Source organism: Cylas formicarius, unplaced genomic scaffold (genome assembly GCF_029955315.1).
Source record: "Cylas formicarius isolate icCylForm1 unplaced genomic scaffold, icCylForm1.1 PGA_scaffold_4__25_contigs__length_36172078, whole genome shotgun sequence".
Taxonomy (NCBI): domain Eukaryota; kingdom Metazoa; phylum Arthropoda; class Insecta; order Coleoptera; family Brentidae; genus Cylas; species Cylas formicarius.
In genome coordinates this window covers 24,804,887-24,832,280 of record NW_026844334.1, presented here as the reverse complement: position 1 = coordinate 24,832,280, position 27,394 = coordinate 24,804,887, and the positions used below count along the sequence as shown (strand labels likewise).

The 27,394-nt window shown below is 32.4% G+C and overlaps 1 protein-coding gene across 26 annotated transcripts in view; it reads left to right on the top strand.

The window, feature by feature from the left end:
• Positions 1 to 27,394, top strand: part of LOC132701449 (modifier of mdg4-like) — a 131,526-nt gene that overhangs the window by 90,377 nt on the left and 13,755 nt on the right. The window contains exons 4-5 of one of the 26 annotated variants that reach the window (XM_060669379.1): positions 13,238 to 13,467; positions 14,143 to 14,166. The exons of 15 other annotated variants lie outside the window; for them this stretch is intronic. In XM_060669379.1, the coding sequence (XP_060525362.1) occupies positions 13,238 to 13,467; positions 14,143 to 14,151 (239 nt within the window). In that variant the 3' untranslated portion in view covers positions 14,152 to 14,166. Of the gene's footprint in view, positions 1 to 2,439; positions 2,712 to 5,796; positions 6,078 to 6,212; positions 6,485 to 13,237; positions 14,095 to 14,142; positions 14,695 to 16,112; positions 16,395 to 16,618; positions 16,853 to 20,743; positions 21,022 to 21,744; positions 23,071 to 23,932; positions 24,313 to 27,394 lie in introns of those variants that run through there. 10 more of the 26 variants (XM_060669358.1, XM_060669375.1, XM_060669360.1 and 7 more) reach the window with 10 other exon arrangements.

Sequence of the window (27,394 nt, the reverse complement as noted above, 5' to 3'; positions counted from 1 at the left end):
TCCCGTGTCCCGTAAATATTGACGGTTTGAAGTCACACGTCGTGGAATTGTGGAAAGATAAATTAATTTATGGATGAACTTAATGTAATTTATTTGGTCAGAGTTCGGTTTGTGATAACTTACATGTATTTTGCATCTCCGAGAAAATAATTGTGAGTAATTGCCGAAAGGAGTGTTTTTACGAATTGTCTCAAAGAACATTGTTGCTTCGTTGAAATAGATTTATTTGATAAAGGGGCAGCATTTTTACGCCAAACGAGTGAATCATTTTCGTAAAAATATTGAATAGATTTTGGTAAAAATTTGCATTTGTCGAATCACATTAAGGCTATGCGTTTTAAGGTATACCCAAATACATCAAGTTAGGTGGTGGTCTGTCTAAAAGGCCTGTCTAAAGGTCTAAAGGTCTGATTAAGCCTGAAGTAGTTTTATCAACCTAAATATGTTAAAACATGGGATTTATGTACTCCTCACTAATTAATCAAATAAATATGTTTAAAACTCAAGCAACATAAAAAGTAAGGGGGTAACATCTTGTGTCTCCCGATGCAGAATACGAATGAATAATGACAATGTATAACTATGCATACTTATAATTTATCCTGAGAATGAGAAAGTCCACTCACCGTGTGTCAAAAACTCTAGTAGCAGGTCAAGAAGTTATTAAGTATTTACCTCTTTCTTTGTACATTCTCCCTTAAATTTGAAGTTTTGGAGAAACTAACTTTACATTCCATTGCGACTTCTTTATATATTTCACAATAAAATAATCGCCAAAAACCATTTTGAATTTAGGCGATAAATGTACAAGGTGTGCCTGTCAAATGTCAATGAATGACACTGTTGACTTTACGACCAGCGCCCCAACCGGGTCGTAATCGAACTATCAAAGATGTCATATTTTTACTATTTTCACACAAATTTTTCTTTAGGTATACAGAGATATAGGGGTTGGTACCCCTTCATTTCGTTGGTTAGCGGCAACAAAAATGTGATAAAAACAGTTGAATACATAATATTCAATTGAAAAAATCTTAATTACTGATGTTCCCTTTCAAACGGTTCGCATGTTTGCTAACGAAATAAATGTCGTTTTAATATGAATGTGTTGTGGATTTACGCTAAACATGAATTTGAAAAAATTGATCTCGAGTGTTCGCCAGCATGTAAAAAGAAACGCTCTGATCTAGGTATATGTTTTATGAAAAAATTTTTTGATTCGGATAACACAACGCAATATGTGAAAAATATGTCATCCCTAGCAATCCTGCAAATATGCTTTGAAATTTTAGAGTTTAGAACTAAACTTGTAACTCGGAATTTATAGCTTTATATTCGGAATTTCAAAAAACTGAGTTAATATGATAAATTAACAACTTGGCTCCAACTTAAACATTGTACTACAAATGTTGTTGCCATTCTATTAATTGTAGTTATAGTGTGACCATTTCCTAAATTTTGCAAATATATTTTCCTACAACTGATTGTTTGGGATTTGCAATATTGCAGATAGATTATTTTTGAAATTACGAAAAAGTGAATTTTACTTCATTTTGTTGCATGGTATTTGCATGAGACCATTTTAATAAACGTTTTAATGTAATATAATTTTTCGGCATAATTTCTGACATGTTAAACCTTTTATATGAAAAGAAAGTAAATATAAATTTGTATTTGGCCGTTAGATTTTTTTACTTGAACTACTCAGTTGATGTCGTACATTCATGGGCAGCTTAAGCAGTAACTCATTTGTTAAAAAAAGTGAAAATATTTTATTTTTACTATGGAAGTATAGTAAAAGGCTTTTATTAAAATCGGGCGAATCCTTGTTTACGATTTATAATAGTATAAAGAATAATTTATGACCGTATCAGTTTTTGTTAATTGAACATTAAAACGATAATAATTCAGGAAGTCAATATATACTTGCAGTATACAATTTGTCATCCTAAAATCTCTGTAAGTATTAAATTTACTTTATTGTTTTTTATGTTCTTCCAAAAAAATGGCGCTGATTATGAACAATTATTCTAGGGATAATACACGTTCGAGCAGGTATCAAAAATCCAAAAATAATTGTGGATAATAACGAGTTTACGATCAACACCAAACTGGGTACAAGAACTAGCTGGAGATGCACATATTATTTTAAAACCAAATGTAAGGCCACTTTGGCAACGTATGGACGGATCGTAAACATAAACCATTTTCACAACCACCCACCGGCCTCTCCGATAATCAATGAAAGCTGTCTCGTACAGTCGGTGACTTTAGTGAGATCAAACAAATACCGCAGAAAATAATTGTTAACTATTGTTATCATTGTACAATTAAAATAAAATATTATCTGATTTTTTTTTTGAAATTTTCTTTGCCTAAAACCATAAATATTATTAATTTATTTGGTGCTCAGTTTGTTATACCGTAGTCAACTTTTAGGTATGATCTTTGTAGTTGCCGGCAAGAAGAACCCAAAAATTATCGTAGACAATAACGACTACCTTATAAACAGGAAGATGGAAGGAAGGACCATGTGGTTATGTTCGCAGTACACTAAGTTAAAGTGCAAATCTCGGATTATCTCGTTCGGTCGTACCGTTAAGGTCACCTCTAACCATAATCATCCGCCGACTTATCCCAATAAAAGCTCTGCAGTTCCTCAAACTGTGACTCTAATCAGAAAGTCCTTGAGCTAAGTTATGCTGTGTACGTGTGCGTGCAATCTGTGCCGTCTCAGACTTCTGAGTGGCAGATAAAGAGTAACCTATCGAAAAATTCTGGATGGTTGGCCGAAGATAGTAGACTCGACTTTCTATTCCTTATTCATTGGCGCTTCAGTTTTGAAAGTTCATTTCATTTAGAAAATACGAAGCCATTTGGCAAATGACATTTACAAGTTCGTTTTAACAATGTACCTGGTGGTATTCGGTTCCCATGCAAAAAAAGCTAAGGTTACAATCTATTCACCGACCTGGGCACTTTTTCTTACAAAACTATTTACCAAAAAACCATAATATCCATCCATGATACCGCTAATTGAAAGGTATTTTCGTACAAGCTACAAGGAAGCGCTGTATATAACAATTCAAACATATGTTAAAATTTAAAAAAACCAATGCATTAATGAATAGGAAATCAAAACCTCTTCGATGAATCATTCATCACTTTTAAGACAAAACTCTTTGTCGAGTAGCTTTTCAGTTGACCTCTTGTATACCTATGTAATACTTAGTATTGTTTTAATTTTTGTTTATACCCATTATGTGCATCCTGTGGAAGCTAATTCGACTGTTTTATGTAAAGTTAATATTATATTATGTTAATCGCGGCTTCTGTTAGAAATTATTCTGATAGTACTGGACTTGTTTTGACTAATATTTGGCAACTTTTGTTAATGTTTGAGTACTTCTCAATCATAAAAATGGTATCATTTTTGGGTGAAGCTAATAAAATTTTCTTTTTAACCTCAACTAAGCATACACCGGGCGAATTGTGGGCAAATTCTGGGACAGGAAAAATACAGGAAGTAATGAATTTTCTCTCCAATATTTTTTTCTCGCTTAACCTTCTTAAACAGCTAATCAGTTGCTTGGAATTTCAATTTGCGATTAGATAAAATTTTACCCAATAAACAGAGTGATCGGAAATATCGTTCTAATAACTTAAAAAAAAATTAGAAAATTTTTTCATAAAATGCATTGTTTTCGAGATACAGGTTGTCAAACTTTAAAAAAAGATTTTTTATAAATATCTTAAATATGACCGATTTTGTTGACCTGGTTGATAGTTTTGCCAAACAAATTTTGGGAGAGCGCTATTAAAAACATTTATTAACACAAAAAGCGTAATAAAGTTTTATTTGGACTAACCGGTTACAGAGACTGGAATAATTATGAGTGCTTTTACAATATAACAAGCGGGTTTTAACGCGAAGTCAGCGAGGTATTTTCTTCGCTTAGCTTTGGGCTTCGTCTGCTGTTCTTGGTATATAACTATATCGAGTATTCGGGTTTTTCCAGTTGAATTGGAAGAAATTCTATACAGTTTTTTATTAATAACTTTACCGGTTAGTAAAACTTTTAAATATTTAACTAATTAGTAAATTAATTAATAAAAAAACGATTAGAATGTATTTCAAATTAGGGAATGCGACGAAGCAAAACGAAGCAAGATTTTTTAAAATATTTTCTTTTTTTTCATGTTGAATCAGCCCTTAAATTATTTGAACGTTACTTCCGGAAACCTTGTACACATCATTTTGCCAATCTGTAGCAAATCAGTATCTGCAAACGTAAGTTTTGAGAAAAAATCAATGAGTTTAATTCCGAATTCAGAAAATTTTAGTGCAATTCCGTTTATGATCGATATTACGAACGCCAAAATTCGTCGAGTATGAAGAGTAGTTATTTTCTCTCTTTCCATTTTTAGCAGATTCCGGGTTTCCTCAAAGCTTTTGTAGCCACTTTTCATGGTTTTCCATAAAGTTACTATCGCAATGAATAGATATTCAGGAGCTTCGCCGGCTTAAGCAATACGGTTAATGATCCACAATGTTTATTTTAAGTTTGGTGTTTATTTATGCATAAATATAAATTTAGGTTATAAAGAATATACATTACGTAGCTTCCATCAAATTGCGGTTTAGTTGTGAATAACTCAAACTGATGCTACTAACTGGATTTTGGTCTAGCGTTAAAAAAAACGTTGCCGCTTTATATTATGGAAAACGTATTGATAGATTTAATACTGTTGTAATTATAAATTGTGTGTGAATTTCGTTTAATTTCAAGTTCCTATCATAGAATACATGTATTTAAGTTTTACTAGAACTATATGTGAACTATTTGTAGTGCAAAATATTAGTTTAATATATTTTCATATTTTTTCTTTATTTTGGTGACATTTAACTCAACCCTTCGCCATATGTTTCTATTTCCTAATTTATCTTCATAGGTTCTCCAATAGAAATATTCAATATATGTTACACATGTATCAATTATTCGGGGTACTTTGTTTAAATCCCAGCACTCACTGATTAAAAGGTACATACACCACCCCCTAAATGGGCAAAATCAACTTTTTCAATAAGTCTAACTAGTTCTAACGGCTTGCCAAATACGAGCAAACCAATATTTAAAGTCCAGGACATCCGACCAAAGCGTATTTTCTTCTTCTCTGAGATACAGGAAAAATTCTTTCATACAATATTATCCCATAACTATTATTTCAAATGGAACATTTAAATCAAATGTATGTAAGTCTTAAAGTAAATCCGTTTTTGCAATAATAAAGGGACCAAATATTGAATAGTTATGGAACCACCACATCATCTAATAAAAATTTGTTTATTTCAAAGAATTTCCAAAAAGGAAACTGAAAGTTGTAAACAAAAAGAGCCAAAACTGAAAATCTTCAAATAAAAGTCATTATCGGAAAGTTTTTATCCAAATATTTTTGGACTCTTATCAAATTATTCGCACGTTTTTCAAAAATTATAATAAAATGTTTAATAATTTAGGACTGCGCCAATTAAAATTGCTGTTTAATATTTTTTTCCTATTCATATTGTGTTATGTTTAAGTTTAGAGTCCGACCGGGTTATAGCACATACATAAGCAAATAAAGTATATGTAGCGTCACAAATCGGTACAATCAGGCACAGTTTGTATTTAATTGTTTCCATTGACTACTACACTTGTATATATATTTTTTGTTTATTATTAAAATCCACCGCTACTCTTTCAACCTCCCTTTCCTTTCCAGAAAACTAACGACAAACTGAGAACAATATTTTAGGGACGATCCTCGTAGTACCCGGGAAAAAACATCCGAAAATCATCCTGTACAATAACGATTACGTCATTAACAAAAAACTCGAAGGGAAAACAATGTGGCGGTGTTCGCAATATACGAAGTTCAAGTGCAGGTCGAAGCTCATTACTTACGGAAAAACTGTAAAAATAACCTGCGATCACAACCATGAGCCGACCTATCCAGATAGCGATTCAGCTTTTCCTCAAAAAGTTTTTATTGTCAGGAAACACGCGCAGTACTATTATTAAATATCTTTGTTGTACGTTATATTGTACCATATGTATATTAAATAAACATTTCTTTTTTCGTGTATTTTTAGATCTGAAAAACGTTTCGGCATTTTTTTTGAGCTGTGGTGTTCTTTTTACTCTCATAAATGACGGTATTTTGATTTGTAGATCACATTCACGTCGTACCTGGAAAAAAAAATCCGAAAATAGTTATTGATGGTACATACGAGTACGTGTTACAACACAGACGCCAAGATCGAAATTTGTGGCGTTGTGTTGAATATCAGAAGAGCAAGTGCAGATCGCGGTTAACCACTTTCGGAAAAACTGTAAAATTGAATAAAATCCGTCACAATCACCCTCCGACAAATCCTTACATGGGAAACGCTATATCCCAGTTTGTCAATTTGGTCAAACCTCAGTGATTCGAATAAAACCATTTTCTTTATCGTTGTTTTTTGTCTCTCTATTTTCTGTTACCAGCAATGAGGATGAAATTTTTTCTATTTTTTATTTCCCTGCATTCTAAGTTCACCGAACCAGGCCAAAATGCGAGTAATTAATAGAATGGGGATTTTTTGAAAAAACACCAGCGTGCTTTATCTTAGAAGCAAGTTGGGACCCATCGTTATGGGAAGAAAGAGTCTAATTTTTTACCATTAAATCTTCGAAGTTGGATCGTTTATGCCTGCGTAACCGGACATAAAAAATCAATAAACGATCTTTCTTTTCCTCCCTTAATATACATAAGGGAAATGATAGAGAAATGCAAAAAATGCCACACAATTTTTATAAGAATACAGGACATTAATTTTCAATATATGGTGCGTTGGCCATCGATGATTGCTTTATGGTATGTTCAGTGATGGACAAACAATTGTACCGGGTGTCTCACAGTTAACGAAATATTAGAAGTTTCCCAAAACGGAGCGAATCAATTGGCTGCAAATTTGGTCACGTGAGCTGTACTTTCAGCCTTAGGGCCATCTTACTTATTAAGCGCCATGTGCATTAAGAAAGTTGGTAACTATCATGGCTACTTACTAGATCCCAGTCCAACTAGTGAGCTAGAATTCACGCCATACCAGTCTGGGAGATTCTTTAATGGAATTGACCGGTCACATTTTTTTGTGTGAATTGACCACAATAATTTTGAAAATACCACGAAACTTATATTTTTTTATTCGATTATTATTAAATAATGATAGATAACACTCTACAATTGCAAGATGTTATTTAAAACATTTTGATGGAATAGTCAACACTATTGGCACTGGAATGCAAAAACGGTTGTTATATACGTATATGTATATAATAATTATAATAATTATATAATAATATAATAAACGTTGAAATTTATTTATATTATTATGATCAAAATATACAAGTAATTATACAAACCTTATGCTGCGATGTGGTTTAGTCGACCAAAAACAATCCAGTCCAAAGGAACTTCCTTCAATCATAACCATATTTGCCGTCTACCACCAAAAATAATCAAGAGCGATTATTATTTTAAAATTTTTATAAGAATTATAAAATTTTTATTAAATTCCTTATAGTATGTTATTTCACCAAGTAGATTGCAAATGTTTTTAAAAAATTGTTTTTACCTTTACCACCTCTAATGCAATCAAAGATCTGAAATATAATATCTGAGTTAATATATTAATTAAATTTTTTTAATCACTGGTTCCCATTTTAAATTAGACATTTTTTAAGGTGCTAATTGTGACGTATAATTGTTAATGTGTCCTAGTGTATTATAATTTATAATATTTTTATCGGATTTAACTAATCAATTAAGAAGTGGTCAATTGATCAGCTCCATCTATGAAAATGTGTGTCTGTAAGTTTACATCTCAAAAGCCTCCAAGCACTTCAGTACAAAAAAGTACAGACACTATTAAAATAGAAACGAAGTTATATTATTCTTCTTGTAGTACTATGAGGTATAGAAAGATGTCTTTTATTACCAAATTACCAACATAGAAATATCGGGACGTATGAATAAAGAAACAGCATTGCTTGATACCGTAAAATGTCGGAAACTTCAGTATCTCGGTCACATAATGAGGAACACATATGGATATGAGTTATTACAACGAATCCTCCAAGGCAAAATTAACAGTAAGAGAGCACCGGGTCTAATATCTTGGTTAGCAAACCTTAGGACGTGGTTTAACGAATCATCAGCAGAACTTTTCCGAATCGCCATCAACAAAGTAAAAATAGCCTTGCTGATCACCAACATCCGGAACAGATAGGCACCTGGAGAAGAAGGATGCTAGTGAATGAATAGGTGGATGCAGCCTAAAAAATATATGGACATGTTTGATTTTGTGTGAAGGTGGTATTAGGGGTATTAATTAAAAGACTTACTTTAATTGTAAACAACTAATATTTATTTTTCTTTAAGCTATTGCCGTCACACAAAAAAAGGTTAAAATAATCAGAATACTTCATATATTCTGTCTTGCTCATCTTGACCTAATTTCAAAGTGAAATACTATTTCTATACTACATGGATTATTCTTGTTTTCAGGTTTTCACTAAAAATAATTTTAAATTTGGGTATGTCTCATTTTCACCTTACTATGGATATTGAAGATGTCTTCAATTACTGACTCCCTCTGCAAATTTATAGTGTTGGCGGTAGTAGTACCTTTCGCCCAAAGAATGTTGATATTCTTTCAAAATAAAAATAATAAAATGACCTGCTAAGATTATAAATATTTAATTAGCCTAATTTTTAATTTTAGCCTCTTAACTGCAGTGCTCGAATGGAATATTATATTGAATATATTAAATTTTTAGAACGTTCAGTTTCGTATCACGTTTTGTTGCATAAAACCTCCTAAAAAATGTAAAATGGAAAAATTGTCACAAGAAGTTTGCCAAGTTTTTAATATTTACTTTGCTTAATAGAAATATAACAGAATAGAATAGAGTAGAATTTATCCCGCTACTTCACACACATTCATACAATCAAAATGTAAATGTATGGTTTACGGCTTAAAACGAATAATGTAAAAACATAAATAAAGTATAAATTGTTTCTTATTCTAGAACATGTAACGTTTAAATTAAAGTGTCCCAAACTCACCATTTTATTAAAACATTTAATGCCCATAATCCGTGGGGTTTGGTTACTTACAGATAATCTTCAGAATGGTTGAGGGGGTTGGGGGGAGAGAGAGAGGGAGAGGGGTCGAGTGGGAGAGAGAGGGGGGAGAGGGAGAGAGAGAAAGAGGGAGGGAGAGAGGGGTGGAGAGGGAGAGAGGGGTTAGAGGGTGAGAGAGAGAGGGGGAGAGAGGCGGGAGAGGGGGAGATGGAGAGAGAGAGGAGGGAGAGGGAGAGAGAGAGGGCGGAGAGGGAGAGAGAGGGGGCAGAAGGGGTGAGAGAGAGAGAGAGAGTGGGAGTGTGAGGGGGGGGGGGGGAGAGAGAGAGAAATATTCACTGCATGGGATCTTTGACTAGAACATCAGATAAGAAAATTTCAAACTTTTTTTTTCAAACAAAATTTAATACCTACTATTTTTTGTATTTTGATTTGAAAAAGGTAAGAGAATTTTAATCGATCAATTCATAATTCATAATTCATTGGGACTGTTTTAGTATTGTTTCAATTTGCAGGTGAAATTTTAATTGTTCCTGCCCGAAAGCATCCTAAAATCGTCATGGACGATAACGCCTACGAACTAGCTCAAAAGTACGTGAACAAAACGTCATGGAGTTGCGTTTTACGGAAGAAATTGAAATGCCGAGCAAAACTGATGACCTTCGGAAAATCGGTTAAAGTCAGTGGAAGTCATAATCACCCATCGACATATCCTAAAACTGAGGGTGCTTATCGCCAATATGTTAGAATAATCAGGGATTCATCAGGTTAATTTTGGATAGTTCAATTTAATTCAATTCAATAATTGACATTCAACAGATTTTTTTCTTAATAATTAATTTCTTGAGTTTTGCAATTTGTTTAAATTTAAGTGCGGTCATGTAGAAGCGGAGCCTTTGAAGATGCTAGTTGAAATTCTGGCGAAACGTCAGGAAACCGATGCTACTCTGTTCTTAATGTTCGGTTGACGATAGCTTTTGGTTAGTTTTATTTAGTAGGAAGATTTTAAGATTTTGTGGAGGTTAATTTGTTGTAGTATCGAGCTGAGACCATTCGAAGATTCTTAGAAAGATTTTCAATAATATTATTTCAAAGTCAAGCGGATGGATATTTTGGTTACGGTAACGTTAAGTAATTGTTAAGTATGTTAAAATGATGTTAACCATCTGGGCTTAATATTAGCTTTTCTTTAACGGTTATGTTATTTTTTGGCGTTCGCATTTTTTTAGTGCTATATTATTTTATCCGTACATGTACAAGTAAGCTACGCTAAGTTTCCTGTTCACTTTTTTTATTGGTTGGTTGATTAATTTATTAAAAACATACTATTAAGAATTGTATTATGATCTTTAGGACAAATATTTGTTATCGCTGGTAGAATACACCCCCAAATCATATTAGCTGATGATCCCTACTTCTTGCACGAAGAATTCCTAAACATAACTATATGACGCTGTATTTTAAAGCCGGAATGGAAATGCAAATCCCGTCTGACGACTTTCAGAAAGTCGATAAAAGTTATTGGAACACATAACCATCGACCGACCTATCCTAAAAAAGAAGGTGCTCTTAGCCAAAGCGTTAATATCATTAGGTGTAACAAGAATATATTTTTATTTAAGTATGTATGTTTATTTTGTGATTTTTTGTGTTTTTCTTCATTTAGTATTATGCCTAAATATTTTCTGCATTAATTGCTTAGGATAAAAAAATGCAGAACATTGGCACCACATTGGGCCCAGTAATAATTATTTTTGGACGTCATAATTTAAGAATTTTATGTTACCATCTGATGCTTCTTAAGTGAGGAAAAATCAGGAACATACTTTTGAACTTCACGGAAGAGCAATGTCTCCCATTATTTCAACCAATTTTAACATAACGATGTTAATTTCGATAACGTATGTTGGTTTGTTTTACTTTTAAGTTTGTTTAATGTTATTTGATTATTGTGTAATCCAGATAGGTAGAAAATAGTTATGAACACTTGAACGTAATGTACAGGCAGCGGCCTGAAATATTTAAACCAATAGGAGACGAATTTCAGAAACAATTTTCACTACACTTTTTGGGAACACAGTATACCTACTTTATTTTGAAAACTAAACATTACAATTATTACAAACATCGACACTAAAATCAAAATAAAAAAAAGCATACTCTAACTCTTAGCTATGATAAACAGAGATATTTGATTGAACGTTTAATTATATTCAACTACGATTATTTTTTCCTGGATTTTCGGGATCTGGCCTAAGCTAGAAGGAATTCTTTGACTTGACATTCTACGTACCTCAAAATTTCTTTCCTGCGGGCATGCATATAGAAACTTTTTTTAATCCCTAGACATCCAGTACCTTTTATTGAAATTCCTAAACGTACTATTAAAACTTTATTCCATTTTTCCATTCATCTCTCTTGAAATCAATCACTTATAAATGGGGTAAATAAAGATATTAATTTCGATAAATCGTGTAGATATTATTTTCATTTATATTTTAATAAACATTAGTAACAATTGGTACTTCTGTATTTTTATATTTCTATGGAAGTTATAATTTGGTTGTGTATTTCTGATCCAAACTATTGAAATGAACTTGACCTGAAATAACCCACATTGGACGAATTTTTTTCTTTCAGGTCTTATTTATGTAACCGCATCAAATAGGAAATTTCCGAAAATTTTACTGGACCACGACGCATATATTATTAATAAAAGAATGGCCCACAAAACCACATGGCAGTGTGTTATGTATAACAAAACTAAATGTCGATCTAGGCTCGCGACTTTTGGAAGGACAGTAAAAAAATCAGGCGTTGCTCATAACCATTCACCCACCTACCCGGAAACGGAAAACGCATTATCACAAAGCGTTACCATTATTCGAAATTCTGTAAAATAACCCTCTTTTATTTTTATATTATTTAGAGATGTTTTGTTAAATATGTTTGCCATGTGGCATGTGAGTTGAATTAAACGTTTTCATACCTCACATTGTTGAAATCAAACTTATAGTTTATTAATTTGTTTTTATCGAATATAGGTATAAAAAAGTCAATCTTTCTAACAATGAGTACGTATAATATAGGGTGTTCCTAAGTTAATGCACTAAACTTTAGCCACATATTCTACTTCGAAAGTTAGCCCAAATATTTCAGATTTTTTCATGTAAATTATTAAAACGTCCATACCAGATTTGAAACTTAGCATATTTTTTTTACATGAAAACGGTGAATCGTCTATGGAAAAAGTCAAAAGATCAAAAAGCAGTAGGCGCCATTTTTTTTCTTAAGAAATATCACATACAAATCCTGGTATGGAAGTCACTGGTCATTTCAATGGAACCTATAGCGTGATTCGTGTATTATTTGTTCTCACTGGTGATTAATTAATAATCTCATTATTAAATTTTTGTATTAATTGGATAGATGATCATGAACATATTTGATCATGTTTTTTTATATAATATAATTTGTCATTCAATTCTTTTTTTTGTGTCGCAATAAATGATTTAAACTAATTAATATATTATAATTTATAAATGCTCTATATAAAAAAACTGAAATTTTAAAAAAGTAGCTGAAGCTAAAGTGAAATAAATAATAAATCTTTTCATGTTCACTTTCTTTTGTGTAAATTTAAGTTAAAATACGATTGTTGTAAATGTATTGGCTCAGGTTAGGTTTTTGAACAAACCATTTTGAGCTAAGTATAAAATATGAAGGTATTTTTTAATGTATTTATTATTTTTAAGAATTGTAATTATTACGGGATTCTTATATTTATATGTTTTTTTTTTAATTTCATATAATTTCATATAATAAACATAAACAGAGTTTTTAATTTTTATTAAGCAACAGCAAAATAATTATTCAATATTGATTAAGTATACTAGAGTATACTTAATCAATATTGAATAATTATTTTTCTAGATTTAGATATATTTGGTTAATATACATACATCAATAATAATATTTTTTACATTTTTTTTTTACTTTCATTTGCTTATTTCTGACCTATTTACCATTAGCTTAAAATGAAGAGTATTTTTTTAACACCTTCTCTTTCTAGAATTGATTTACATAGTACCCGGCACCAAAAATCCCATAATCCTTCTGGACGGTAACGAGTACACTATATATTTGAAAGAAAACAACCGGACGAGATGGCGGTGCAGTTTTTACTTCAAAACCAAGTGTCGGTCCAAACTTGTCACACACGGCAAAGTGGTGGAGGTTATCAACTTCCACAATCACTTGACACGATCAACTAGAACTATGAAAAACTGCGTACCCCAAAAGGTTTTCATTACTAGGAAAGAGTGGTGATTTTAAAAACAATATAAGCGAGAGAATCACTATTAGTTTTACAGCTGTTTCAATTTAAATTATTTGTCTTGGTGTCTACTAAGAAATATATTTTGTTACAAAGTATGCCCAATGCAAATACTTCGTTTTACTACTCCCTACTAGTGGGAAATACGTTTCATTTGAACGGCATCATTCCATCTACAAAACCAGGTCTTCTCTAACCAAACTAAAAAAACACAACAAAATTAAAAATCTGTTTGTCGTTTGATACGAAATGGTATTTTGTTTTAATACTACAGACATATTACGTGCAAGCCTATAATTAATGCCAAGATTTTAGATGGAAATGTCCCATCAGCAGTAAAAAAAATCTGTGGTTTTCATACTTTCAGATAAATTGTTAATCCAAAATTTGTGATATAAGCCCACTGCCAATTACAACGGCATTAATTTTTTTTTTTTCAAATTACATCATAATTGCCCACGATACTGTCGATAGTAATAAGTATTTAACAACTTCATTTGAAATTATTTCACAAATCTCTCGCAGAATTGGTATAGTGTTTGTTTCATAGACTCAAGACTACTTACTATTTTAGTTATATACAGCGTAAAAATTCTTGTTAATTTTTCTGTATTGTGAGTAATAAGCGCTTACTCTTTTAGACGGAATAATTTACATATTACCAGGAAGGAAACACCCTAGAATACGATTCAACGATTACGAGTTTAATATACACAAAAAGGAAACATTTCGCACTCGGTGGCGATGTTCGCATGAGTCTCGAACTAAATGCCCAGCTGTTCTCTACAGTACGGGCAACATGGTCCAAGTTAGGAGAACCCACAACCATCCCTGCGACCGGTGGAATGTAGAGACGAAATGTCAAATATCCAAGAAAGTATTTGTAAAATATTATCACTGAGATAGCAGTTATAATATGAATACTGTTTTCTTACTTGGCCCTACGTATAAAGGGTCAGACAGAATTAAGTATCGTATGTGTCGCCACTAGAATCCCCTCTTATGTATATTAATGAGTTATGGCAAGTTTTGATACCGGAGATAATTTTGTGTACCAAAAATAATAAGCAAATCAATTTATGAAAGTTTTAAAAAAATTGCCTTTGCCTGTCAAAATTGCCATTTAAAAAAATTGTGTGTTTTTGAAAATATCGAAAAATTTTATTGAATTTTTTTTGTTATCCATAGATTTTCAAAATTTAGTGGTCACATTGTATATAAATATATAATAAATTTTTCGTTTAAGTTTTTTATAAGAAAATGTCTATTATTAAAAATATCTCAATTTTAAATATTCTACTGCGCTCCTTCCATGGTATGTTATAATTTTTAATTAAAATGTTAATCTTAATAATTGTATTAGGGGTTTACAAAGACAAGATATAATTAAACTCGCGATTTTTGCAGTTCAATCAATCTTATTTTTATTTTTTGTTTTTAATATTTAACAATAAAGTCGTACATACATTTCATGATCGTTTTTAAATTCTTTTTTTCCTTATCATTGTAGCGTCGAGGTATTTTGAGATGCATAACGGACAGCGCTTATTAGATACGTTTGGCAAACAAAGCAACGTATCTAATTTCTCTTATTTTTATTCTACAATGGAGGAGTTCAGCAACTTAAAGAAAGGACAGTTACATGCGCGCCATTGTGCAAATGTTCGTGCTTAAATCATAAGCATACATGCCCGTCACCTACTGATTTTAGTCGAACGGATCATTCCAGTTCATACGAGATATGCCGAACTATTGATCAAGAAGTTGGAAACGAAGAACGCAAATAGCAAAAAAAAATGGAGGGCGACCACCGGGTGACAACTTTGGCTGCTTTTGTAATTTTGTGTTAAAAAATAATAGATACTATTAGTTTTTAGCCTTTTATATGTTTATTATAGAAATTTAATTTGATATTTCTTTGTCATTTATACTTTTAATTCAATGTAAATTGATTTTGGATAACCAGTTTTTATTTTGTTAAATTTTTATAAAAAAAAAAAGTTAAATCTATCGTAGTGGTACATTGTTACAAGAAATAAAAATGCTCGATTTAAGGCAGTTTGCAGAAACCCTGAAAATACTATTTGAAATAAAAGATACGTTAACGTACGTCAACCATCACATTATTCTGCTAATACTAATGCAATATCTATAATTGTAATAGATTGTAAAATGCCAAGCAGCCAAGACGATGCCACGACAATGTCTCCCTTAATATCCTCTCTCAGAACTTTGTTGGTGTAACGAGAACGAGTATATTTTCAAATAAGATAAACAGACATATGTTCTTGTTCTTGTTATTCTAATTGAATTGGAAGGAATAAAATCAGCTAAATATTAAAATGAGCAAATGCCGCGTTTTATGAAAGCGGAGCGCCGCGCTCTGGCCAGTCAGTCGAAAACATAAATCCCGCAGCGCAAAAATTTAAGCAGTTAACGGATATAAATAGAGGCGTTATATATTATCATTGATTGTTGTAATTCGTAGCACAATCTTTCCGCGAGCCTTGATTTTTTATATCATTTTAATCAAACAGCTAATTATTTTCTTGTTAAGTGATGTAAAATGACAATTTTGTTGCATTGTTATTAATAATTAATAAATTTTTAGGAGTTATATATATTTCGCGAGCCAGAAAATATCCGATGCTTATACTCGACAAATATGAATTTGTTCTTCACATCAAAGAGGACACAAGAACCAGATGGAGATGTTTCAATCAAAGCAAGAAATGTAGTGCAGTTTTATATACATCCGGCAACGTCGTCAAGGTCAAGCACAAGCATAATCATTTACCCAGAGATTTGAAAAATGTCGATTGTCTTATTCCTCAGTATGTCATAATTGAAAGAATTTAAAATTGTTTGTATCAGGATTTAAAATATAATCTGCGTTTCGATCTAATTTGTAGTCTCTCTTAATTGTCAGGCGTTTCTATGCAACACTATACGAAATTTTGATTATATTAATCTATGTCTACTTGGTAGTTATCAGAGCAAATTATGGTAAAGTATAATTATTTCATCTAAAGCTAGTAAAACTTTAATATTAATGTGCGAAAAACCATTCTATGAACACTGTTTGTAATAATATCTTAATAACTCATAATTTTGTAGATATTATATACGTTCTGCAAGGTCGAAAACATCCCAAAATGTTAGTAGACCGGTATTTCTATTTGGTGCACAGCAGACTACAAGGAAAAACCAGATGGCGTTGCGTGAATACGAACAAAAAATGCGGAGGAACGTTATATACATTCGGTAAAACAGTTGAAATAGTGGGTGAACATAACCGCACCACCTCCACCATGTGACACGCGTAATTTATTTCAGCAAGTTGTCAGTATTATAAGAAAAAAATAAAGAGATACCGAGAAATGAGATTATTTAATTTCAGAACCGTAGTTTGGAGAATTACTGCAACTTGCATCGAGTTTTTCAATAAATGAAAAATATGGTTATATAGCTCCTTGTAAGTCTATTCTGGATTTGTAATAGTTGTTTGCGAAAATATTTTCATATGTTTTACAAAGATTTTTACATATGGCGGTCTCTGTCTCCGGATCTTTTTTCCAATTTTGTCTTTACGTGGTATTTTTCAATTCAAACACACATACCATGTCAGAATCATAGGGCGACATGGGAGCTCTTATTTAAGATTTTATATAATATAATGTAATAAAACGCTCTTTCAAAATTAGTTTTGGTTAGTGAATTAATGTTTTGAGCTTTGGAAACAGAGTTCAAATAACTGATCATTACAACTACAAATAATACGCAAGAATGTTTGAAGCAAATCATAACTATTGTTGGAATGCAACTTTCACTTTGACTACCTTTTTATATCTATTGTTAAAGCCAACATGTCACTTCAGAAATCAAGCAAGCATAATAAATATACATAGCGGCATAACCTGCCAGAACAAATTAGTAACTAAAATTTCATTTACAAATTTTGGTTTTGGACTTTGCTAGAATATAAAGCTGAACACAATATTTTCCGCGAATTTTTTGCACAAAAAATTTCTTTTATAACTTTGAACCGTAAACAAGCACATTTTTATCTTCCTTAGTTAGGATTATCCGATGTTTTATTATTATAGTGTGTTTAATTTTCAACATATTAATAAAAGGAAAGCTCTGCGAAACAAATAAAGCATAATTATGATTTTAAAATAAAAATCCAGAAGCGCCTCAAACAAAATTATTTCTCAAACCTAAACGGATGCATGATCTTTACGCAATCAGTTAAAAATTGTATATTTATTAAAATACTAATAATTTTGCGAAATAATCGGTAACGGAAAATTATATATATATATATATATATATATATATATATATATATATATATATATATATATATATATATATATATATATATATTCTCACGTATTGATTCACGGATGGAAAAATGTGATTACACTATATTCCGGGATATCATCCGTTCGCTCGTTGAACTCCGACTGGAATTCTGCAGACGTTTCGCCAAAATCTCACTTGGCATCTTCAATGCTCGCGCTCCGAAAACACTTCGAACACTGAGTGTTTAATTTAGTTTAATTCTCAAAATAATCAAGTTATAAAAGTTAGAAGTCAAGCCTTACACAAGTCAAGTTTCGCACGTATTAAGTCAAGTCTTACCTGAATTTAGTAGAGGTGTAAGTCAAGTTTCGCAACTAACAAGTCAAGTTTCACACATTTCAAGTACACCAATCCCTTATCAAGTTTTGCTGTCCACAGCACTTATTAAAGTTAAGGATTGCAACGGTCAATTTCGTCAAGCAAGAGTTTTATTAGACAACGGATCACAGAGTAATTTTATGACAGAAAATCTCAGTCAGAAGCTCGGTTTGAAGAAAACTAGGGTTAATTATTTTATAAAAGGAGTTGGTAGTGCACTTGGTGGCATCAATCACCAAACAACGGCCGACATTAGTTCGAACAATTCTAATTTCAAGGCTACTATTTCATGTTTAATTCTACCCAAAAATACAGATTCCCTTCCATTATCTTCATTTAAAACTAGTTTGCTAAAAATACCTCCCAATATTAAACTAGCAGATCCAAGTTTCAGCAAGCGAGGCAATATTGACATGCTATTAGGTGCTAGTATTTTTTGGGATTTATTAAGTGTGGGTCAAGTACAACTGGGACTAGGTAAACCTATCCTTCAAAAAACTCTATTGGGTTGGATAATTTCCGGAAATTTACATTGTAACGAAATAAGCTATCAAACGAGTAATTCCTTGTCATGTTTGTCAGTAGATTGTGACGACAAGCTCAATAATCAATTAACCAAGTTTTGGATACTTGAGGAATGCAATCATTTAAGTAACTCATTATCCCAATCGGATAAATTTTGCGATGAACATTTTATCAATAATTTCAATCGTAATCCAGAAGGTAGATTTATAGTTCGTATACCATTGAAAGATAATTTTACGCAGCTAGGTGATTCACGTCAAATGGCTATTGAGCGGTTTAACTCATTAGAGCGAAAATTAAACAAGGATGCTAATTTCAAACAAGAATATATACATTTTATGCGTGAGTACCAAGAGTTAGGTCATATGAAACTTGTCAATGAGCAAGCTCTTTCGAATATAACAAAAGTGTTTTATTTGCCTCATCACGCAGTGATTAAGGAAACAAGTCTAACAACCATGGTCAGAGTATTTGATGCTAGCGCGAAATCAGACAGACAGCAATTTGCCGTTAAATGATGTTCAATATCAAGGTCGCACTTTACAATCCGAGTTATTTTCTATTCTCATTGGCTTTAGGCAGCATAGATATGTCCTGAATGGTGACATTTCTAAAATGTATCGCCAGGTGTTGATTAGCAACGATCATCAACCTCTTCAGCGTATTTTTTGGAGAGAAAATCCCACGGATATTTTACAATGTTTTCAATTAACCACTGTTACTTATGGAGTCAAATCTGCTCCCTATCTAGCTGTTCGGTGTCTTTTTCAACTGGCTAAAGAATATATTATGGGAAATTTACCAAAGGTGCGTATAACTCCCTTTCAACTGTTTACAAATGTCGGAGTCGATTACGCAGGCCCTATAATGATAAAGGACCGCAAATTACGAGGATCAAAAATAATAGTCTTACATTTGTTTATATATTTGTTATTTGCATGGCAACCAAAGCCATACATCTTGATTTATTAACAGATCTGACAACTGGCACATTTTTGGCAGTTTTAAGGCCATTTGTTGCTAGAAGAGGCAAGCCAAAGCACATTTACTCAGACAATGGCACTACGTTCGTAAGAGCCAACTCTCAATTAGGCGATTTGTATAGTTTTTTAAATTTGTCATTCCAATGTATTTCTAATTCACAAAGTAACGAAGGTATATCATGACATTTTATACCTCCAAGAGCGCCTAATTTTGGAGGCCTATGGGAGGCGGGTGTAAAAAGCGCAAAATACCACATTAAACTGGTAGTTGGTAATTTGGTGTTAACTTTTGAAGATTTTCTCACAACCTTGGTTCAGATCGAGGGTATTTTGAACTCTAGACCATTGACCCCTCTTTCCATGGATCATAACGATCCCACTCCTTTAACCCCCGCTCATTTCATCATCGGAAGAACAATGTCGGCACTACCAGATGGGGAAGACTTAGTAACAATGCCGTCATCAAAATTATCAAAATATAAGCAAATGCTACATTTTTGGCAACGATGGCAGAAAGAGTTGGTAGCCTAATCATCGTCAAGGAAGACAATGCATCCCCTCTGCAGTGGAAGCTAGGACGAGTTTTAGCATTACACAAAGGGAATGATAACATCGTTCGAGTTGCTACGATCAGACTTGCCAATGGATCGGAGACCCAGCGTGCAGTAACTAAGTTATGTGTGTTACAAATTTAATTTAAGTTTTTCTTGAATTATTGTTTATTTGAGGGTATAATTGATACCTGTTAAAGTCGGCGGAATTGCGCCACAATTGTATGCTTTAATTGAAGACGCGACAGCGTCGCACCCGTGTAAAGGTAGTATGTATAAAACCGCCAGGCGGTCGGCGCGCATCGCTTTAAATAAATAAATAAATAAATAAATAAATATATATATATATATATATATATATATATATATATATATATATATATATATATATATATATATATATATATATATATATATATATATATATATATATATATATATATATATTAAATTAGCTTTTGTAGCAACTGAGCGAATTAAATTGACAATGTTTTTAGAAATGGAGACTATTCATATTGGACGCGGCAGAAAGCACCCGAAAATTTTGGTGGATGGTAACTACTTCAATCTGCATAAACGGTTTCGCAACAAAACAAGATGGCGATGTGGCTATGTTAACAGAAGCAAATGCACAGCAACCCTATACACTTCGGGAAAAATCGTAAAACTAGTATCCCGACATAACCACGAACCGAACACGCTCACTGTTGACAATACAATGATACCGCAGCAAGCGGTAGTTGTGAGGGGTGATATTTAATGGATAGTCATATCTTTAATCAATTTTGCATTTCTCGATCTGGCTAGGTAGTATAGGTAATCGCTCAAACTTTCTGGAGGCAAATTATAATCAGGAATCCTTGATACCTGAATGGTATTTTTGCAAGCTACAACAACAATTTTTTTTTTGGACAACCGCTTTGTTTTGTGCTCTTGTTTGAACAAGCAGTTTAGTTATGTTTATGTATATTTTGTGTTTAGTTGTCTCGAATTGCATAGTATTGGCAGTTAAATAATAAATCACCAAATCTACAAACCTAGAAAAAAGTAATATTTTAGTAACATTTTGATAAACGTTTTTGCGCAAAATTCTGCATGCACACAGTTTGTTCTTTAATGTATCTTCCGATTAGTTAAATCTAGTTAAAACAGGTTTTCAGCTCTTTTCTTCTTTAGACAAAAGAGGAAAACCTAACACTATTAAATAGCTTAACAAGTTCAAGGTGATCCAATTTAATATATGTTGGTGTAATACTAGAGAGTGGTGTCCACCCCAATCAATTAAATTAAAAACATGTATCAGACCCTTGTTTTATCTTTCTAATATCACCTTGTAGTCTCCAAAGTTTTGAGAATATCGGAATATAAAAAACCCCATTCATTTTATAGATAAAACAACCCAATAGTACCAAACTTAAGTAATGAATATGTATCTTGGATTTTAATTTTGCATGGGTACATAACAAACCGCTTAAAATATTGATTACTCATTTTTTAGAAATAGTATACGTAAGCAAAGGTAGGAAGTATCCAAAAATCGTCTTGGAAAACAACCAGTATTGCCTGCTTTCACAAGCAAAGGACAGAACCAGATGGCGCTGTATGTACTACTATAAAACAAAGTGTAAAGCTGCGCTATCAACTTCGGGGAACAGCGTGACAGTATTGTACGAACACAACCATGCGCCGAGTTTTATCGACAAAACACAATACGAAACCCTTTTGCCTCACAAGTTGAAGATTATTAGATAGACAATTATGCTGAATCTTTTATTTAAAAAAATCCTCTCCTTTCGGTGGGCAGGTCCACCTCGTCCCTTTAGGATTTCCGAAACATTCTTTGCTTTAGTTAGCTTGCTTTAACAAAAGTTGTGAACATTAAACCAAGTCTGTTATTTGTTTGTGCTATGTTGTATAGTCTTGTTTTTCCGTCACGAATCGTATTATCAATTTCTGTCCTACTGTCTCTCCCAGCTAAATTTTCGTAGGTAAAGCAAATTTTAAATGAATGCTTGGGCTTCGTTCTCTATGAAAGTTTATTTTTAATGCAATATAGAAATGTTGAGGACAATCTTATTTTTCCTGACTTTATTACCAATTTTGGAATAAAAATTGTAATTGCGTTGCGCTTATTTTTCACGCATTCAAATTTAAAAATGTACTCAAGAATTAATAAAGGGTACTAAAATTAAAAAAGCGACATTTTTTATGTCTAAGCTTTACTATTGTAATATATTTTAGCTACTATCATTGACATCACAGTCTTTTGATGCAATTATGCAATGCAAAAGTCAAAACATTTCATGAAACGCTGCCAGATAATGAAATGAAGTAATGTTTCACCAATATTTTGAATGTTGCATGAAAAATCAGCGCGTTTCTACCTCTTGAAAAAGCGAAACAAAATTACGCTAGCATGAATATTTAAATATGCCTTAGCCTCCTTATTCTCAAAAAACTGTTTGTTTTAAGCTAACCGTTTATCTTAAGTGGAATTACCTCTTCGTTAAGAAATGATGATGGTCAATTACGTCGGTTTTTTTTATTTGTGATCAAACAAATAATATGTCCGGAATACCTTGGACCCTTGTCAACTTTGGGAATATCCTAGAAAAACCGAAAGTTGTGTTGTTTATTGCATTAAATGCAAATGGAATAGGAGCATTACGCGAAAAGGCAGATCAGCTATTTGATGTAATGTTATTTATTATCATCTATCCCAAAATATGTAGCCTTTTGGTGAAAATCAATTCATGTCATTGCTCGCAGCGTCTCATGAAGTATCCCTAGACTTTTTATGACACGGCTAATTATACTAAAATCCTAAATCTAGATATAAAATTGACATTTTTTATTTTTTCGTTTTTTTTTTATTAATAAAGAGTTTTGAGTTAGTACCAGTTTTGTTTATTCCCTTACCGACTTAATTCGATTTTCCTTTGAATTCTCCGTATGTGATCTATCTCTATAATATTTCCTTCTCTCTGGTTAAAATTCTACTATGAACAAATTATAACGTGATTATAAACATGCCACATCTATGATAAAGAAGTTTGACCAACGCCACGTGACTGAAGCGGTTTATTAAGGGGTGGCGATTAGTTTTTGGGTAAATATTTGGAAAACAGACACTTGAAAATACCAAAAACATTTGATCACCCCCAAACCTGTTCTCAATTTTCTCACAACTTCCAAAACATAGAAGTAGTTATCACTGTCATTTTAAACCTATAAAAATAATTTTCCCTTTGTTTAACTCGTTAACTAAGTCACGTATATAAGTTTTAGGAACTTACGTAAGAGGACCAAGGCGAAGACCGTGTCTTCTGGTAAACAATTACAGGTACCTAAAACACACGAGTTCCCAAAAGGCGACATATTGGAAGTGCGAATATTACGACCGAGGTCTCTGTAAAGCCAGATGTACCATCCACTTTAACCAGAGAATTCGATTTTCCGGAATCCACAAGCATGATCCGGAGACCAATCCAAAATTTGTACAATGCATCAGCCAGGAATACTACATTGTTTTGCCCAGAGAACTCTAATTCTACTTTGCCCCAAAAAGAAAATTCAATATATTCAGAGTCAGCATTAAGATGTATTTTGTTTTCCTACTGAAATTCCAGCTTCGGAAGATATTCAAATCACTTGGCTGTTTTACTTATATCACTGTCATGTTTTAGAGACACTCTACTTCGGCTTTGGCAGAAAACACCCCACGATGATATTGCGGAATTACGAATACAGGTTACATCAGGCTCACCAAACGAAAAGTCACTGGCGTTGCTTTAACATCGGCAAAACCAAATGCAGGGCTAGATTGTTATCGTTTGGAAAGATCATTCGGTCCAATGGCATAGACCATAACCACGCACCCAGCTACAATGGCGATCTAAGTCAACTTTCGAAGCAATTGGTTACAGTAGAGTATTCTAAATCGAGATATTAACTTTTTTTGTTGTTGAGTGTTAAAAAACACACGTTTGTACCATGTGACAAAAGTTTCTTTTCCTGATCTATTTTATAGGCTATTAAGTATTCGATATCAACCAACCAACCATCCAAGAAATCACTCCTACCAAGGCGCCACTTGTTTGTCAAACTATATATTTTTATTTGTTTTCCAGTTTAACTGAAAGTGATTACACGTTTACTATTTCAAACGATATACACAGCTTGAAATTTGCATTCCAAATTGGCCATTTTCTAATAAGTCAACCAGCTAAATAATGCACAATAAAACAGTAAATTATCTTCAAAAATTGTTAGTAAGGTTTTTTTTGCTGAGGAAGCAAATATTGAATTTAATTTTTTTTTTCATTTTTCGACAAAAACAGTTGAATCGGATAATTGCTTGTTTTATCTCTTAATAACATTAACATTAATATCCGATTCCTCCCAAACCTGTGAGGTAAAATCCCTTAAATATCCGAAGTGTCTCAGATCCGTAGGAAACGAAACTGACGTGGTAAAGTGACGCTTCCCACACGATCGGTGTGTAATTAGGCATTTTACAGACAGTAGTAGAAAAAAAGATTGTATAGCTTGCATTTAAAATAGAGAGGTGTAAGGTGTGAGGTTATACCTAATAAGTAATAAGAATAAGTATTCAGGGGTCATATATCAATATATACCACTCTTCCACTCTCAGCCATATTCAAAATTTTAATTAAATCGTTATATTATGTTAACTGACGATTCAAAATGCGATTAAAGTTATTGGTACAACATAAAGTATGGTTAAAGCAAAAATTCATTTACATCTTATAGTTCTGCTGACTGGGATATTCGGTATTCACGATCTTTTTGTTGCTCTTTATTGAGGGTGGTTTTTACATTGTCTTATATTAGGAAATTCCCGGGATGAGTGTTCGCGGTAGCTTTTGAGAAGTGTCGTTATATACAACAGGTCGAAAAGAATGGACATTCTAGTTTTTCAAACTAGGTGAATGCAAAAACGAGTGGTGGTTTTATGAGAGTGGTCACTAACAGATGTTTTAATATATATAATAATTATAATGCACCCTATATATAAAAGGTAGATATTTATTTATATTATCAGCAGCTAAATGTACAACTAATTACACAATCCTTATACTACGATGTTGTTTAGTTGACCAAAAACAACGGAAATACACATTTCTATATGTGAAATCCAATACAACTGACCAGTCAAATAATAGTAAAAATACAGCAAATTTATATTTATTAATTTATATTTATCTATATATATGTGCGATACGTCGCCGTTGCGGCGTTCTGAGAACCAAATGAAGTGGATATTTATATATGGTTTCCCCGAATCGCGTACAGGTATTCCTTGAAGAGGGTTATAGGTAAATTGGACAATCACAAAAGCATAATAATTTATTATTAAATAATGATAGATAACACTCTAGAATTGCAAGATGTTATTTAGAAACATTTTGATCGAATGTCACCAGTCAATTAAGAAGTGGCTATTTGACGTCAACACTATTGGTACCAAACAAAAAAATATATATAACGTATCCAATTTATTGAATATATCTTCCTAATAACCGCCAATAAACTAATACTCGGTTTAAAAAATGTTAAAAGCTTTAGCACATTTATTTTAAACAAATCAATTGTAAGATAACGATGTGATACAAACATCTTTTAACAATTCATTTTACGGGAAATCTATTATACTTAATTCATCGCAATAGAGGCAACCGGAACCGGAATCGTAAAGAAAGATAAAAGAGAAAACTCTCCTCTCTTTTTGATACCCCAAATTCTCTAATATCTTTATTAACAGCAGGTAAGTAAATTTTTAAATAATTTTTATTTTATTAAAATAAATTTTAATTTTTAAAACGCTATGTCCTAGTATCATTCTATATTTTTTTTGGCAATAACCTACCACCAACAGGTTGCTAACAAAATCGATATTTCTTTTTATATAGAGAAGCAAGGTGTTATCTTCATTGCTTTTTCGAACAACTCGGTACTTAGATTGATAAAATTATCTTAGCATGTGGAATAAACTCAACAGAAAATACGCAGATTGTTGAAATGAAAATGATAAAAATCCAAAATTGTTATGTAGAAATCATTTCATAAATCGAAAAATATTTTTGCCAATGTACTCATTTTGTTGGCTCTAAACCACGAGATCTAGGAGAGACATATAACCAAGTATTTTTTAGACCTTGTTCACTTCGGTTTTGGACGAAAGTATCCGACCATGATTGTTAAAGATCACGAATACCGATTGCATAAAAGATTCGAGACGAGGAGTGCCTGGAGTTGCACTTTCGAAGGGAAAACCAGATGTAAATCCAGGATGATGTCTTTCGGAAAAACAATCCGACTCAATCGCATCGCACACAACCATCCGCCTCGGCAAAAAGAAAATCTTGCCCTATATTCGAGTCAGTTATTTAAGATAGAATACGCGTCATCCAGATTGTAATTTTCATTTAGTTCACAAATAGCAATAAAATCTCTGCGAATCCAAAAAAAAAAGGAAATGTTTTTTGAGCCAGTTATTTAAGATAGATTAAGTTTTATCCAGATTGTAATTTAAGTTTAGTTGACAAACAGCAACAAAAATTCTGCATAACATGAAACTATCTCACTTGAAATAGAGATTTTTGGGCTGATTTTTTGGTATTGCCCACTCAATAAAGTTGGCTCGACAAATTCGTTATATTTCAAGCACGGTTTATAATGCTAATTAAAATAAAACACAAACGAACGGGTCGTAAACTAGGTCATGCTTGCCGAAGAAGCGTGTAATTAGCAGAAATTCGACTATTTAAGGATATCCCATCTAAGCGACGAGGAGCCATTGCCATCTTTCGTTGGTTAACAACCTGGGAAGGCCGATAGCCATTGCCTTTCAATTATCAAAATAATGCAAATATGTGATCCAATTTTAGACAACCTTTTTGCGACAAATTAATTCTCACTGCAGATTTCGAAAGTATCATTTTCGTGGTTAAAAGACGCTTTATGAAGTTAATATCACGTCTTTTAAGAAAAGATTCAAAAATAGGTTAAATTTAAAAAAAAATACAATACGAAATATGACAACAATTCAAATAACCACTTCCAAATTCAAACCCCATCAAAATGTACAGCTGGAAGAATCTCTATTCTTTTGCTTCTTTGTTTAT